The sequence below is a fragment of the Pongo abelii genome, chromosome 11 (genome assembly GCF_028885655.2).
Source record: "Pongo abelii isolate AG06213 chromosome 11, NHGRI_mPonAbe1-v2.0_pri, whole genome shotgun sequence".
Classification (NCBI taxonomy): Eukaryota; Metazoa; Chordata; class Mammalia; order Primates; family Hominidae; genus Pongo; species Pongo abelii.
The window spans coordinates 19617962-19631982 of NC_071996.2; the positions used below are offsets into that span (position 1 = coordinate 19617962).

Genomic DNA, 14021 nt, shown 5'->3' on the forward strand with positions numbered 1-14021 from the left:
TCCTAAAATAAGATTCACAGAAGGTAAATTTCCTAAGTCTTTATATGTCTGAAGACGTCTCTGCTGTCCACACTTGACTGATAGTTTGGCTGGGTATGAGATTGAATTGGTCATTTTCCCTCTGCCTTTTGAAGACCGTGCTCCAATGGTTTCTAACATACGGCGTTGTAATGGAGAAGCATGCCATTTATGTATTGTTTTTTCTGTCCAGATGCTTCAAGGGTCAACTTTTTAGTCCTCTGTTCAGTCCCCACATTCATTTGCTTGGCACTTGGTCAGCCATTTCAGTCTCAGTGAATGATGTACTCCAATTCTGGTTATTTCTCTCATCATCTCCTCTATTTTCTCTCTCCCCTCTTTCTGGAAGCCTTGCTGGCAGGCACTTGGAGCACCTGGATGGACAGACCCTGCTGGATAGTGATAGGCACAAAGCCCCTGCTTTGTGGGGTCCCAGGTGTCAGTGCAGGGAAGATTGCTCTGGGGCACAGACCCTTCAGCAGGGGGTACGAGGCAGGGATTAGATGAGCCTGGGCTCCTGAGGGCAGGGGCTGGGGACCACCTTGAGTGTGCAGACCATTCCTTGAACCTCTGAGCCGTGAGCCGCCCCCTTGGCACCTCCAGAGAGCACATGTCAGAGAGCTGCCTAGATCTGGGGTGGGCCATTTGGGGAGTCCTCTGCACCTCGCCATACCCCGCCCTCTTCCTGTTTCTGTTTGACACCTCCACCCCGCCTTTTGGCAGATGACAGACGGAGAGTAAACAGCAGATGCATCTGGCAATGCGTGCAATGGAGGAAAGAGGACGGAGCACGGGAGGTGGGACAGGGCGAGGCGCAGCTGGAGCACCAGGCCAGAGGATGGCCAGGACGTGCCTGTGACCAGCAGTGCCTGCAGTGTTCGGCAGAGGGAAGGGGACAAGGCAGAGGGGAGGGGAGGGCTCTGCGTGTTGGGCATGGGACTGGACGCCTCTGGCTCCTAAAGAGTCCCGCCGGCTATGGAGGGGCGTGCCAGGTAGTGGCTTCCATACCGTTCAGGCAGGGGTAGGTAGGACCTGGACAGTGGCCAAGGGCAGGTCACCCTGCCTGGATCAGCTGTCACATCTGCAGAAAGGGGCAGGAACAGCCACATTTGGCTGCTGGCCTCAGGCAGCTTCTAGAGTCTGGCTGGCCCTTTGTCTATACCACAGGCCGTGTCTAGGGGACAGAACCAGGGGACCCAGGGCATGGCAATGTTCTGAGTAGAGAAGGTACACAGGGAGCCATGGGGACAGCGTAAGCCATTGGGCCTTAGGGCGGGGGCCTCGGTCAGCTCAGGCTCCCCCAGGCGCAGTGCCCATTGCGCCATTTTATTACAAGATGCAGAGCCGCTGGGCCAGCACTGCTAATATCTTTGCACACACCTGCCTCCCTGGTGTGGTTCCCCAGCAGCTGTCCCTGCAGCGGGAGGCCTTGGTCCAGAAGGGTTATGTGGGACATGGGCACAGGAAGGACAGGTGAGGCTGACAGGCTTGGTCATTCCAGGGAGCATGGGAGTTTTGGCTGGCTCAGGTGCCCCTTGCCCCCGCCGTTGCCCCTGTTGGTGCCTGCTAGGCCTCCTGTGCACGGAAGGCCTTGGCAGAGGAGAGAGCCAGGCCTGGGGCAGTAAAGGAGAAAGCTTCGCCTCTAGTGCTCTGAGGGCCCCAGACTTAGATGGCTTTCAAATGAGTGTCTGTCTTCAGCAGCTCAGCCTCCCAGCTTTTTCAGAAACCAAAGAGTAAATTGCTCACGGCTTCTCTTAAGTGGCTCACACATGAAAAACCCAGGTCATTTCAATGGCTGGACCCAGAAAATCGAGCCCTCTCCTCTCCTCCCTGTCTCTGGCCCCCAACTCTGCCTCAGTTGCACCAGGGTCTCACTGTCCCCTCAAGACACTGCCCCTGCAGGCACAGGCAGAGAGGCCTTTGTTCCCCTCAGCTGTGTCCCGTAGAGAGGATGCTGCCGTCGGACACATGGTAACTGAGCCTACTGCCACCCCGACCCATGATGGTCAGTAGGTCATGTGCCATCTGGGGCTACTAGAGCCGGCCCATTGTGCATACCACACGTGCCTGCTGGGTGCTCTGGGCTCTTCTCGCACTCCTGCACTGGCAACCGCTTATCTTTTTGAGCTGGGTCTTAAAGGTGGAGAGGTCTGACCAAGGGGTGGTCACTCACGCTGGCATTCCAGTGAAGGGCATGGCCCATGCAGAGACCAGGGGTGATGCACCCGTGTGCTCCTACCTGCAGACCATGACGGTGCTGGGGAGGGGAGGGGGCACCAGGCCACACCGGGAGGGCAGCAGGGGGACGCTCCAGCCCCTCCACGGCAGAGGCCCTGAGCTTCGCAGGGGTGAGGAGGCTGTCATTCAGAAAGGTTGCTGCCAGGGAGAAGGGACTTAGAGAAGGGAGCCTTGTGGCTGTGGCCCATGGCTGCCCTCACCACCAGTCTCCTGCCTTCGGGTGGCCAGGGACCATCTGAACCCCCAGGGGACCTGGGTATGGGGTTGGTGTAGACCGTGTCCTGGCCCTTCCCAAGGTGCCGGCTTCACCTCCGTCCCTCTGCACTCTGGTGCTGACCTGGCATTTGCAGTTATGTGCCCTAGTGGCAGCCGCTCGAGCTTGGCTGCCAAGACCCACGGTGTGGTCAGACCGTGTGCGGCTGAGGAATGAGTTCCTCCCAGGAGGGGAAAGCCCTCAGGTCCATTGGGGCCCTCGTGCCCACCCGTCACTGCAGGCCAGGATTGTGGCAGGTGGTGGCCCCAGCTTTGAGTGCTGCCTCTTCTGGGGCTGCAGCCGCCCACTGTGAGCAGGAGGGTGAGGGCAGGTAGAGTCTGTCCTGCCACGAAGCTGGAGGCTTTGACAGCAGGGGCGGACAGAACTGAGCAGAAACACTTCACAGCCTGGCCACGAGCTCCCCGCTTTGTGCTCCCTCCCTTGCACTCCCCCGTGTTCTGCACCCCCAGAGCTGAGGAGCCAGGGCCCTTGTCCAGGAACAGGCTGGATGCATGCCTGGTGCCTGCATGCATTCCCAGGTGGGAGCCAGGCAGGTGACCTGGACCCTCCACCCACCCAGAAGCAGCCATTCCACAGAGGGGCCTCACACCACTCCTGCCTGTTCCCTCAGTCATTAGGCCCAGTGCTGGCCAGGTGGCTCCAGACATGACCAGGAGGCTCTAAGGCTCATCAGCATCTCCTGGAGCCTGCACGATACACAGGCACAGGCTACACCATGGGAGACCCTATCTGCAGAGTGCCAAGCCTTTGCATGCTCAGGCCTCTGACGGAATCTCTTCCCCCTGCTAACCAGGCACAGGGCAGCTCGCTCTGCAGGCCTTCCAATCAGCTAGCACGGACTCTGGCTGGTGTCATGACTCTGTGTGGCCCTGGGCAAGTCACACACCCTCTCTGGGCCATGGGCAGAGAAGCTCATGATGGAGGCATGCTTCGGGCTGCAGGGGATGGTCCCTGAATGGGTGTGGGGCTGGGGCTGAAGGACCCGCCTGTGGGCACGGGGCGCTGAAAATGGGAGAGGAACTGAGCCGTTTGTGCTTCCCAGACGGGGCCTGCTGCACCATGCACAGCGTGTCCTTGCCCTCAGAGTCACCCTTGCGGCCAGTCAGAGTCCTGTGGCTGTAACTCACAGGGTCATTGGCTGGGGCTAGGAGGGCAAGCCTCTCTGTTGGTTGACGCATCACACTGTGGTTTTTTGTGTTCGGAAGAAACCCCCCACACTGGCCTGTCTCCATCCATTTGGTCAGGGCCCCACAGGAGTGGGGAGTGGAGGTCCATGCGTCCCTATGCCTCCCCTGGACACAGGGTCAGCTAGGAAGGGCATGGATAGCCTCTCTTCGGCAGTCAGGGCCTTGTGAGCCCGAGGCAGGAGACAGAGCCTGCCCCGGCCACCTCGGGCCCTTCCTCCCTGGCCCTTGGTCATTTTTGGTTCTAAAGCGTTGGTCTCATCTGCTACCTGAAGAAGGTCCCGCCCTCTGGCCCTTGAGGCCCCGAGTGCCCAGGAGCTGCTGCCATCAGCACAGATGTGTGGTACCAGGCAGGCGGTGGGTGCAGGGTGCTCAGGGAGGGCCAGGTGTGCCTTGGGGCATGTGAAGTGGGAGCCTGGAGCAGGGAAGCTGAGGCCTGCTCTCGCCCCTGCTGCCCACAGCTTGTCTGCCCCCTGGAGTCCAACTGTGCCTGACCCTGGGGTCGTCAGCTCAGTCCTACTGGGTCCTTCCTCCACCCCATCTGCTGGGAGCTCCTCAAGGGCATGGTCTGGGCCTGCCAGGCCACAGAAAACACCAGGCGGATGACAGCTGCCTCTCCCTTCCTCGGCAGTCTGCATGCAGTAGTGCTGGCCTTGCTGCCTGCCCCGGAGCCATCACTGGCTACCCCGCCTGCTTCAGAGCTGCCCCCACTGGGGCTTTCTGACATGTCTTCATAGGCGGGGGTGGCCTGCAGTGGCACCGCACCACTTGCCAGGCACTGCGCCTCCTTCCCCGCAGGGAGGTGTGCAGTCAGATCAGGGCAGCTGCCAGCGGACACCAGGAAGCGCTTTGTGCTCCCCAGGGTCCCCCCATGCCCCCCACCCCCGCCCCTGCCCAGGGCAGTGTGAGGGGAGGAGGGGAGCAGTGTGGGTACACTTCCATGTTGCCATCTGGGGAATCCTGGCGGTGGGTCAGGGCCCTTCTGGAGCTGCTCCCCCAGGCAGTGAGGGGCCCTGTGGGTTCCTAGGCTGCCTGCCCAGCCCTGGTTCTCCTTGGCCTGAGGCCCACCCACCCCAGCGTGGACAGGAGCCCTCTAAGAATGACTGCAGCCTCCCCCAGGGCTGACCTCACACACACACTGGGCACATCCACAGCCGCCACCACATTTTACCCATCTGTCCGGTGTCCTGACGCCCCCAGCCCAGCGTCATAGCGAGCCGGGCAAGGACATGCTTCATGCTGGGCTCCTGCCGCGCAGAGGAGGGTGGGAGGTGGAGCCTTCCTTGGGTCATTTCTCCGTTGCGCACGCACCCTTACATACTGTGCAATGCGCTGGCGTCTTGGGGGACAACCCACCGAGTTGGAGACTATATAAGTCATGGCTTCCCCTGGGGTCCTGGGCTGGCTGGTCCGCTGGGGCCCCCACCCCACCACCGGGCCTTGGCAGGACCCTGGGACTGGGACTGGAGGTGACCCTCACTGACCCCTGCCCACCCTCTGCTCCTGCTGAGTGGCTCTTTGGGTGGCACCATGCCCAGGCTGTAAACACCTGGTGAACACTGCTGGTCTTAGGCGGCTGTGGCTCTGGGACTTCCCTGGATGAAGTATTGGCAGCTCCACCCACCGGCAGGAAAAAGTCAGGTTGTCCCTCCAGAGGAGCCAGGCCAGGCGCTGCAGGGCACTGTGGTGGTCACCCTGGGTAGCCACGTGACTGTGGCATGCTCCTTGGCATCTCTGATACCGGGTTTTGAAACGGCTATTTGAGAGCTAAATGCAGGAGTTGGTTGGCATCAGAGGTGAAGCCCAAACTCTTGTAGTGGGGACTTTGACTCAGAGCAGCCCTGGTAGCCCCCCTCATGCTGCGTCACAGCCCTCACCTCCTCTCCCCGTCTCCTTGCAGGAAGTTCTACTACATCACCCTGCTACGAGACCCCGTGTCCCGCTACCTAAGCGAGTGGCGGCATGTGCAGAGGGGTGCCACGTGGAAGACGTCGTTGCACATGTGTGACGGGCGCACACCCACGCCCGAGGAGCTGCCGCCCTGCTACGAGGGCACGGACTGGTCGGGCTGCACGCTGCAGGAGTTCATGGACTGCCCGTACAACCTGGCCAACAACCGCCAGGTGCGCATGCTGGCCGACCTGAGCCTGGTGGGCTGCTACAACCTGTCCTTCATCCCCGAGGGCAAGCGGGCCCAGCTGCTGCTCGAGAGCGCCAAGAAGAACCTGCGGGGCATGGCCTTCTTCGGCCTGACCGAGTTCCAGCGCAAGACGCAGTACCTGTTCGAGCGGACGTTCAACCTCAAGTTCATCCGGCCCTTCATGCAGTACAACAGCACGCGGGCAGGCGGCGTGGAGGTGGACGAGGACACCATCCGGCGCATCGAGGAGCTCAACGACCTGGACATGCAGCTGTATGACTACGCCAAGGACCTCTTCCAGCAGCGCTACCAGTACAAGCGGCAGCTGGAGCGCAGGGAGCAGCGCCTGAGGAGCCGCGAGGAGCGCCTCCTGCACCGGGCCAAGGAGGCGCTGCCGCGGGAGGACACCGACGAGCCGGGCCGCGTGCCCACTGAGGACTACATGAGCCACATCATTGAGAAGTGGTAGTGGCGGTGGTGGCCACGGGGAGGCCTCTTGAGGGGTGTGGGGGATAAAACAGGACAGACGACAGGTCCACCCAAGACTGTCACACGGGATGAGCATCCCAAACCTGTTCCACAGAGGTAGCTGCGTCCTGAAAATAAACAGAGCAGGGATGTAGTGGGGCTGGGCGGGGATGGGGGCTTGAGGAATCAACAGATGCAGCCCAGTGGGTCAGAGGAAAGCGTGCTCAAAGGATGCCATGGTCAGGGCAGGGCCTCCAGAGCAGGTGTTGTGCCTGCTCTCCTGGCCTCCTTGGATTTATCGCAAAAACGGAAGGTTTGCACAAGAGACGAGGACAGCGGGAAAGTGGACCTGCCAGGTCGGGAGTGTGTCCCTCACCAACTATGCACACAGCACTCGCTCTTAGCTCCTCTGTCCGGGCTACTAGGAGTGAGACCCGCTTCTGGCAACTGCCCCAGCTCCAGGCCATCCCGTAGCCCCTCCCCTTCTGGCTGCCCCCAATGCCCCAAGGTCTGGGGAGCCCCCAGCTCACCCATCTGTAGCTCCCTCAAGGTCAGGGCCCACCCCATCTGAGGCAGAGAAGACTCGAGTCCAGCCCCCAGGAAGCCTGCTCCCCTCTCTGGCCCATGGTCCTGCTTCATGCTTTGGGTCAGGAGGCCAAAGCTGATGTTCAGGACCCACCCACTCCCTACAGTCCTCAGACCAAGGAGGGGTTTGGGTAGTGGGCCCGAGCTGCATTGCCGGCCTTCCGTGGGCTGACTGGCAGCCCGGGAGTGGGGAGGCTTTGGCCAGGGATGCTGCCACTTGTGCGTGAGTCCCCGGCTGGCCTTTGGAGCTGACCATCCAGGCAGGCCTGGCTCAGACTGGAAGGGCTGGGGACCGAGCGCTCCCCTGCCTCTGTTCTCCTTTCTGACGCACTGGGATTTGCTAGCAGGCTGCCCCAGCCCCATCACCGAGACACGTACTCAAATACCACTGCTCCCACCAGTGTGCGGATTAAGTTCATCAGGCTTCCATCGGCTGGAGCATGGGACCGTAGCCCCCGCCCAGGAGCCGTACCCTCGGACCACAGTGGCTCTGGATGGCCAGGAACGGGGACTCGAGCTTTCAGATTCTCAACTAGCCTTGGCAAAACAGCTGTAGGTGGCCTCCCTGACAACAGACACTCAGCCCTCCCCACCCTGGCTCTCCTTGCATTTCCCTGTGCTCCCCACCCCCTTGCAAAAGGCTGGCCATGCTCTGTTCCTAGCAGCCCCGCAGGTTTCCCCACTGGCTGCAATGGCCTTACTAAAAGCCATGTTGCATATCCGTTGTAAGCACGTGCCCCGTGCCCTGTCCCCATTCCTTATGCCCTAGGAGGCCAAGCTGGTGTCTCTAGGAGGGCCCGCATAGGCATCCTGGATCCCCCAGAGAGCAGATTGGTGTGCTCAGGCCGCAGGCTGACTCAGAGGCAGGGCAGTGGGCTCTGCAGGCCGCCTGGCTGGGGTTGGTGGGGGTCCTCTCTCCTGCCCCAGCTTCCACTCAGCCACCACAGTTGCCCCACCATGGGGTGGAGACATGGGTCACCACGGGCTTGGGAGCAAGCACCTTCTGCAGCACAGGAAGGCAAAGCTGGGGTCAGATGAGGTTGCTACCCCTGGAGGTCTGGCATAAGGGCCCCACCCTCAGGCCTCCTACACTGGCCCCATTTTACTTTGGGGTCGAAGGACAGGATGGTCAACAGGGCAGGGTGGACAGTGTGCCAGCGTCGCGCAGGGCCACCTCCCTGGGTGGATGCATCACACTAAGGAAGCAAGTGCCAAGGGGATCTAGTGCTGTGGTTCTTTCAAAGGGAGGTCAGGGTCAATGGGAATCTGCTCGGACACTCAACATTGGAGTGGATGCACTCCTTGGAGGAGGAGGAACGTGTTAAGGGGATCGTGAGGTCTTGCACAAGCCACGTGGGGCACCTTGGCCTCCCGGCAGGAGGTGGACACCCAGCCAGAGGCCTGGCTCGAGGTGGCCTCACCTTCACCATGGGCTTCCTGGGTGCGCGGGCCCGAGCGCAGGTTGTTTTGTACATATTGGAATATGTGTTAACTTATGCCCCGCATCCCGACTCACACGGAAGCACGGGTCTTGTCTCGGTCTCTTCACTGCATTTGGAAAGCAGTCTCCTCTCGGGCCAGCGCCGGGCTGAGGTGTCCAGAGGCGGCGGCAGCTGGCAGTGCCCTCAGACCCTGAGTGTCCAGCCTGGCACTTCCCATTCAGGCCACCTGCTTTGGGTCAATGGTTCCTTTGCCAGCAGCATCTCCTAAATTGTAAGGACTCTGTCCACTCAGGGCCCTCCCAGGGCTGCAAGGATGGAAGCAGGCAGGCAGTGGAGCTAACAGCTTAGTCACCAGGACCCCCAGACCTGCAAACGTCCCCTCCTGGAGGGGGAAGGCAGGAACAGCAGAACTGCCCACAAAACAAGGCTGTGAACTTTTCGGGAACTGGAACTGTTTAACTTGAACCCAGGATCGTTTAAAGCTTTATTTATTTATAGCTTCTTCTTAAAAAAAAGTGTTGAAGAAATTTTTTGGTTATTCATACAAAAAAAAATGAGTTGATGATGGAAAAGCAAGTCATAATCATCTAATTGTTTTTGTCTAGGTCGAGAATGAATGTTAGCCGATGAAATAAACCCTGACAAGGAGTGGCAGGTGTGCTGTGGTCTCTGCGGGCATAGCTGCCCCTCCCAGTGGGGTCTCACACCGAGTCCCAAGGGCGGGGTGCTTTGCACAGGTGCATGAGGCTCAGTGAGGAAAGTCCCATTAAGTAAGGCATTCTGAAAGAAAAAATGGGACTTTGTCATCAACATAAAGAGTAACCATTTATTAATCATTAGTCATAGTATTTGGGAAGATGACACCAGTTGAAAGGGAGGTAGGCGCCACTGAGTTACATTCTCATTAACCTCTTCCCTCCCTGTCTTTGGAAATTTTGAAAGATTTCAAATGACAAAGACAGTGGAGGAATAGTTCATGGACACCCACGTGCTCTTGGCCTAAATTTTTCATCTTCTCTTATCCTGTGCCCACACTTTCTCATACACGCACACACGCGCATGCTTTTCTGAAACATCTGAAAGTAGGTTGTGATCATCAGAATACTGCACTCCTAAATCCATCAGCTCGTGTCTCCTAAGGACGTTCTGCCACAAAACTCAACCCTGTTATTCCAGCGCCCCCCGCCCCCAAATTGTATAACAATACAGTATTTTCCAATATCCAGATCCTCCGATTGTCCTAGAGTTGTCTTCAGAGGATTTCGTAGCCCCAGGACCACACAGTGCTCCATGTGCCTCTCCTGTCTCCTTGAATGGAGGAGAGGGTCCCAGCCACCCCTTCTTTTTTCCGTCTGTCTTAGGATTGACATATTTGACTAATACAGACCAGTTGTCTTGAAACCTCTGCTGATGTTGGCCGGGCGTGGTGGCTCACACCTGTAATCCCGGCACTTTGGGAGGCTGAGGCGGGCGGATCACGAGGTCAAGAGATCGAGACCATCCTGGCTAATGCAGTGAAACCCAATCTCTACTAAAAATACAAAAAATTAGCCAGGCGTGGTGGTGGGTGCTTGTAGTCTCAGCTACTCAGGAGAATGGCAGGAGAATGGCATGAACGTGGGAGGCGGAGCTTGCAGTGAGCCGAGATTGAGCCCCTGCACTCCAGCCTGGGCGACAGAGCAAGATTCCTAAAAAAAAAAAAAAAAAAAAAAAGTCTGCAGATGTCAGTTTCCTAGTGGTCAGATTCGGTGAAATTGGGTAGGAAGGCCCTCGGGCAAGGCACCTGCCATCAGCCCAGGTGTCCTGTGGCTCTGCTCCCTGGATGAGGGAAGTCCAGCCTCCCCACTGGGCCCCTGGGGAAACCCAGCCATAGTGGTCACCTGCCAGCTCGTACCTGCCACCATCCCAGTGACAAAGGTCACTGGGGTGTTTCTGGGAGGGTCACAGCTTCTACCTGCCACCATCCCAGTGACAAAGGTCACCAAGGTGTTTCTGGGAGGGTCACGGCACAAGTAGGGCAGGAGTCAGAACGTAGCTGCCTTCTTAAAACCCCAGTCTCAGACTCCACATCAACACCTGCTCATGCCTCGGTAGAGTGCGGAAGGGAGGAGCAGAGGCCAGACGCCAAGAGGAACTCCCGGGTCCTTCCCGGACACTTCATGCGGAGGTTTATTTGGGGTGTGGACCAGCCCTCAGCCTGGCTCCTCCCTCGGGGGAGCCATGATGGAAGCTTCCTCCACCTTCTGATGGTACCACTGGGCTCTGTAGGGCCAGTGTCATGATCAAAGGTGAAATCAGACCTGAAAATACTTCACCCAAAAGGGGGGTTTTCCTCTTCCTGCTTCTCTTTAGAGTTGAAGGCCACCCTTTTTTTTTTTTTTTTTTTTTTTTTTTTTTTTTTTTTTTTTTTAAAGACAGAGTCTTGTTCTGTTACCTGGCCGAAGGCCACTTTATTAAAGTCCACCTGAGGCCGGGTGCGGTGGCTCACGCCTGTAATCCCAGCACTTTGGGAGGCCGAGGTAGGCAGATCACTTGAGGTCAGGAGTTTGAGACCAGCCTGGCCAACATGGTAAAACCCTGTCTCTAACCAAAAATATATAGCCGGGCGTGGTGGCATGCGCCTGTAATCCTAGCTACTGGAGAGGCTGAGGCAGGAGAATCGCTTGAACCCGGGTGGCAGAGGTTGCAGTGAGCCGAGATCCTGCCACTGCACTCCAGCCTGGGCAACAGAGCAAGACTCTGTCTCAAAAAATAAATAAATAAATGAGGTCCACCTGGGCCAAAGACCCAGAAGGCTCAGGCCCGCCCCCTGCCCAGCCCTCATCCCCACTTCCTGCTCACTGCCACAGAGTCCCCACTGTAAGCGTCAGGCTCACCCGATCCTCCAAGGTCCCCTGCCCCCTTCTATCCTGCCAGGGAAACCCACATCTGTCCTTGCTCCCGGGCCTGTGGGTTTGGACAAAGGCAGCTCCTCCACCACCCAGCCTCGTGGCCAGCGCCACATGCCTCATCCCTCCCGTCCGGCATTCTGTCTTCACACCAGTTGCTCCAGCCATGGCCAGCCACGGCCCCGTCCCTGGATGGGCCTGCTGGGCCTGCTCCCCACTGCTCCCCTTGGGCTTCATGCCAAAGCCATCAGGCCAGCATCAGTCCTCACACCCTGCTCAGCTGGGGGCACCTCTGCACACAGCGCTGGGTTCTCTTCCTCAGGGAAGCTGGGCACCAACTACCCCTACCTAGACGTGGTCTCCCAGGTGCCTGGCTTGGGGCCCCTGGTCCCCTTCATTTTGGCACAGAGAGGAGCCCATCCTCAGGCCACCCTTGCAAAGGTGGGAGCCCCAAGTCCTCTCCTGGGAGTGTACACCTGGACTCGGGGAGCTTCCAGACTAGGAGGACTCGGGGGGCAAACAGTGTATTCATGAAATGAGGACACCTTCCTAGGAGGGCCTCACCTCAGGGCTCCAAGGACACCCCTGCGGGTAGAGCCTGGGTCTGACTCCCCTGACATGTAGCAGCAGCAGCAGAGAAACCTGCAGGAGTCGCTTTGTCAGATGAGGTCTTGAGTTCCAAGTGGACCGCTGGCTGCTGTTTGCTCCTGTGCCTCCATTTCCTTCTCTGTGAAATGGGAAGGCTGGGCCAGGTGTGGTGGTTCACGCCTGTAATCTCAGCACTTTGGGAGGCTGAGGCAGGCGGGTCACCTGAGGCCAGGAGTTCGAAACCAGCCTGGCCAACATGGCAAAACCCCGTCTCTACTAAAAATATAAAAAATTAGTCAGGAGTGGTGGCGGGTGCCTGTCATACCAGCTACTCAGGAGGCTGAGGCAGGAGAATCACTTGAACCCAGGAGGTGGAGGTTGCAGTGAGCCAAGATCATGCCACTGCACTCCAGCCTGGCAACAGACTCCGTCTCAGAAAAAAAAAAAAAAAGAAAGAAAGAAATGGGAAGGCTGCTGTGAGGATCCGGCTGCATCAGGGGAGCTAGGCCTGGCCCCACACCTGCCCACAAAGGTGGACAAAACACTGACCACAAATGAGCCACCTGGGGGGCTTGTTGAAAGCATGGAATCCTGGCCCCACCTACTGCCTTCCTGATGCCAAGCAAAACCATGTGGGCCCAGCCTCTCCTGTGGGCACACCCACACACTGTCCCTCTCTCTCCCCTTTCTTTCCCCCAAAGGGCCATGACAGTTTTCTATGTAGCCCTGCCCAGCCCTGCCATCCTCCTCCCAGCCCCACGCTGAGAGGACACCTGTCTGCCTCCCTCCTGCCGGCCCTGCTCCCTGCTGCCTTTCACTGGCCTCCAGCTCTGTCTGCACGAACGCTCCCAGCTCAGCCCCGGGCCTCGGGCTTCAGGTGGGACCCGGGCTCCTGGGGCAGACCCAGAGGAGGGTCTGAATTCATTCAGCACTGCCCAGACTTGCCCAAAACGTGGCCTCTTTAAAGAAACTACCTACATCCTGTTAAGCCACTCGTCCCCTAGCAGGGACAGGGCGCTCACACATGGTCCCCCTCACCCCGCCTTGTAGAGGGATCATTGGTCTCGCCAGGACCGCCAGCCTCTGCCTTCAGCAGCTCCACTGCAGGGGTGTCCAGGACGGCAGGAACTCAGAGTCTAGTCTCTTGGCTCGGGCAAGACACAGAGACCCCTTCTGGGGCCCAGTCTGTCCCCTCTGATGGATGTCCTGCTCTGAGCCCCCACCTCAGCCCCAGGTCCCCCTCGCACCCCAACCGTGTCTGAGCGCTCACTGCCGTGTCTACTGCACTGCACCCGGCCAGGCCTGCCAGACGCCCCTCACAGGATTCCAGGCGGGCGCCACAGCCCATCTCCCAGGGCCCGGTCCCAGCAGAGGCCACAGCCATGGAGGGCTGAGGTGTCTTCCCTTTCACCTGTGCCCTCAGACTTCCCCACCCCTTGCACCTCCTCACTGTCCCCTGCGACAGGGCGTCCTCACTGCCCTGTCCTCCCACCCCACTCTGGCCCCTCGGAGCCCTGTGATTTCTATGCAAGAGGAAGCCTGGAGACTTTGGAAAACACTTTTCTTTCTCAAACAAAAAGCCAGGCATTCAAGACAAGCCTCTCCAAGACTCCAGGGAGTCGGCCTGGAGCCGTGTGGCTCAGGCTCAGGAATGCTTCTTTGTTCCCCGGGGTGCCCGCCCAGCCCCAGAAGCCGCGAAGGCCCGGGTCCCAACCGGGCAGCACCAGGCAACGCTGTTCATGAAGGCTGAGCGGGTGGGCCCACTGCTGCACAGCGTCCTCTCCGGTCAGCACCGCCTGACGATGCCTCAGGCACAGGAAGAGCTGGAAGGGGCCCTCCGCTCTGGGAGAAGGACTTCCAGGAGAGCTGGCTGAGCTAACAAAGGCCGCTTGTGTGACTCATGCGCTTGCTTAGGAAGCGGCCCTGTGCAGCCTGGCTGCTGCTTCTGGGATTTGCCGAGAAGTGCCTCTCGGGAAGTGGCCTGAAGTCGGTACCTTTCCAGCGGGCACTCCATGAGGGCAGGGGTTTTTCTACCTGGAAGATCTGAAACTCAGGCATCGTGGCAGAGCCTGCTCGCTGTGCCTTGGTAGTTGTTCTCCCCTCCTTCCTTAGTAGCAGAACCACTACATATCAGCGGTGACACAGCCAGCCAGGATCAAGACTACACTTCCCAGCCCCCTTTACAATGGCATGTGC

The 14021-nt window shown here is 58.9% G+C and overlaps 1 protein-coding gene across 1 annotated transcript in view; it reads left to right on the forward strand.

The window, feature by feature from the left end:
* HS6ST1 (heparan sulfate 6-O-sulfotransferase 1) overlaps positions 1-8997 on the forward strand; it is a 53338-nt gene extending 44341 nt beyond the window's left edge. Inside the window, exon 2 of the mRNA XM_002812362.5 lies at positions 5615-8997. Coding sequence (XP_002812408.4) covers positions 5615-6323 — 709 coding nt within the window. The 3' untranslated portion in view covers positions 6324-8997. The remainder of the gene's footprint in view (positions 1-5614) is intronic.
* Positions 8998-14021: the final 5024 nt, after the last annotated feature.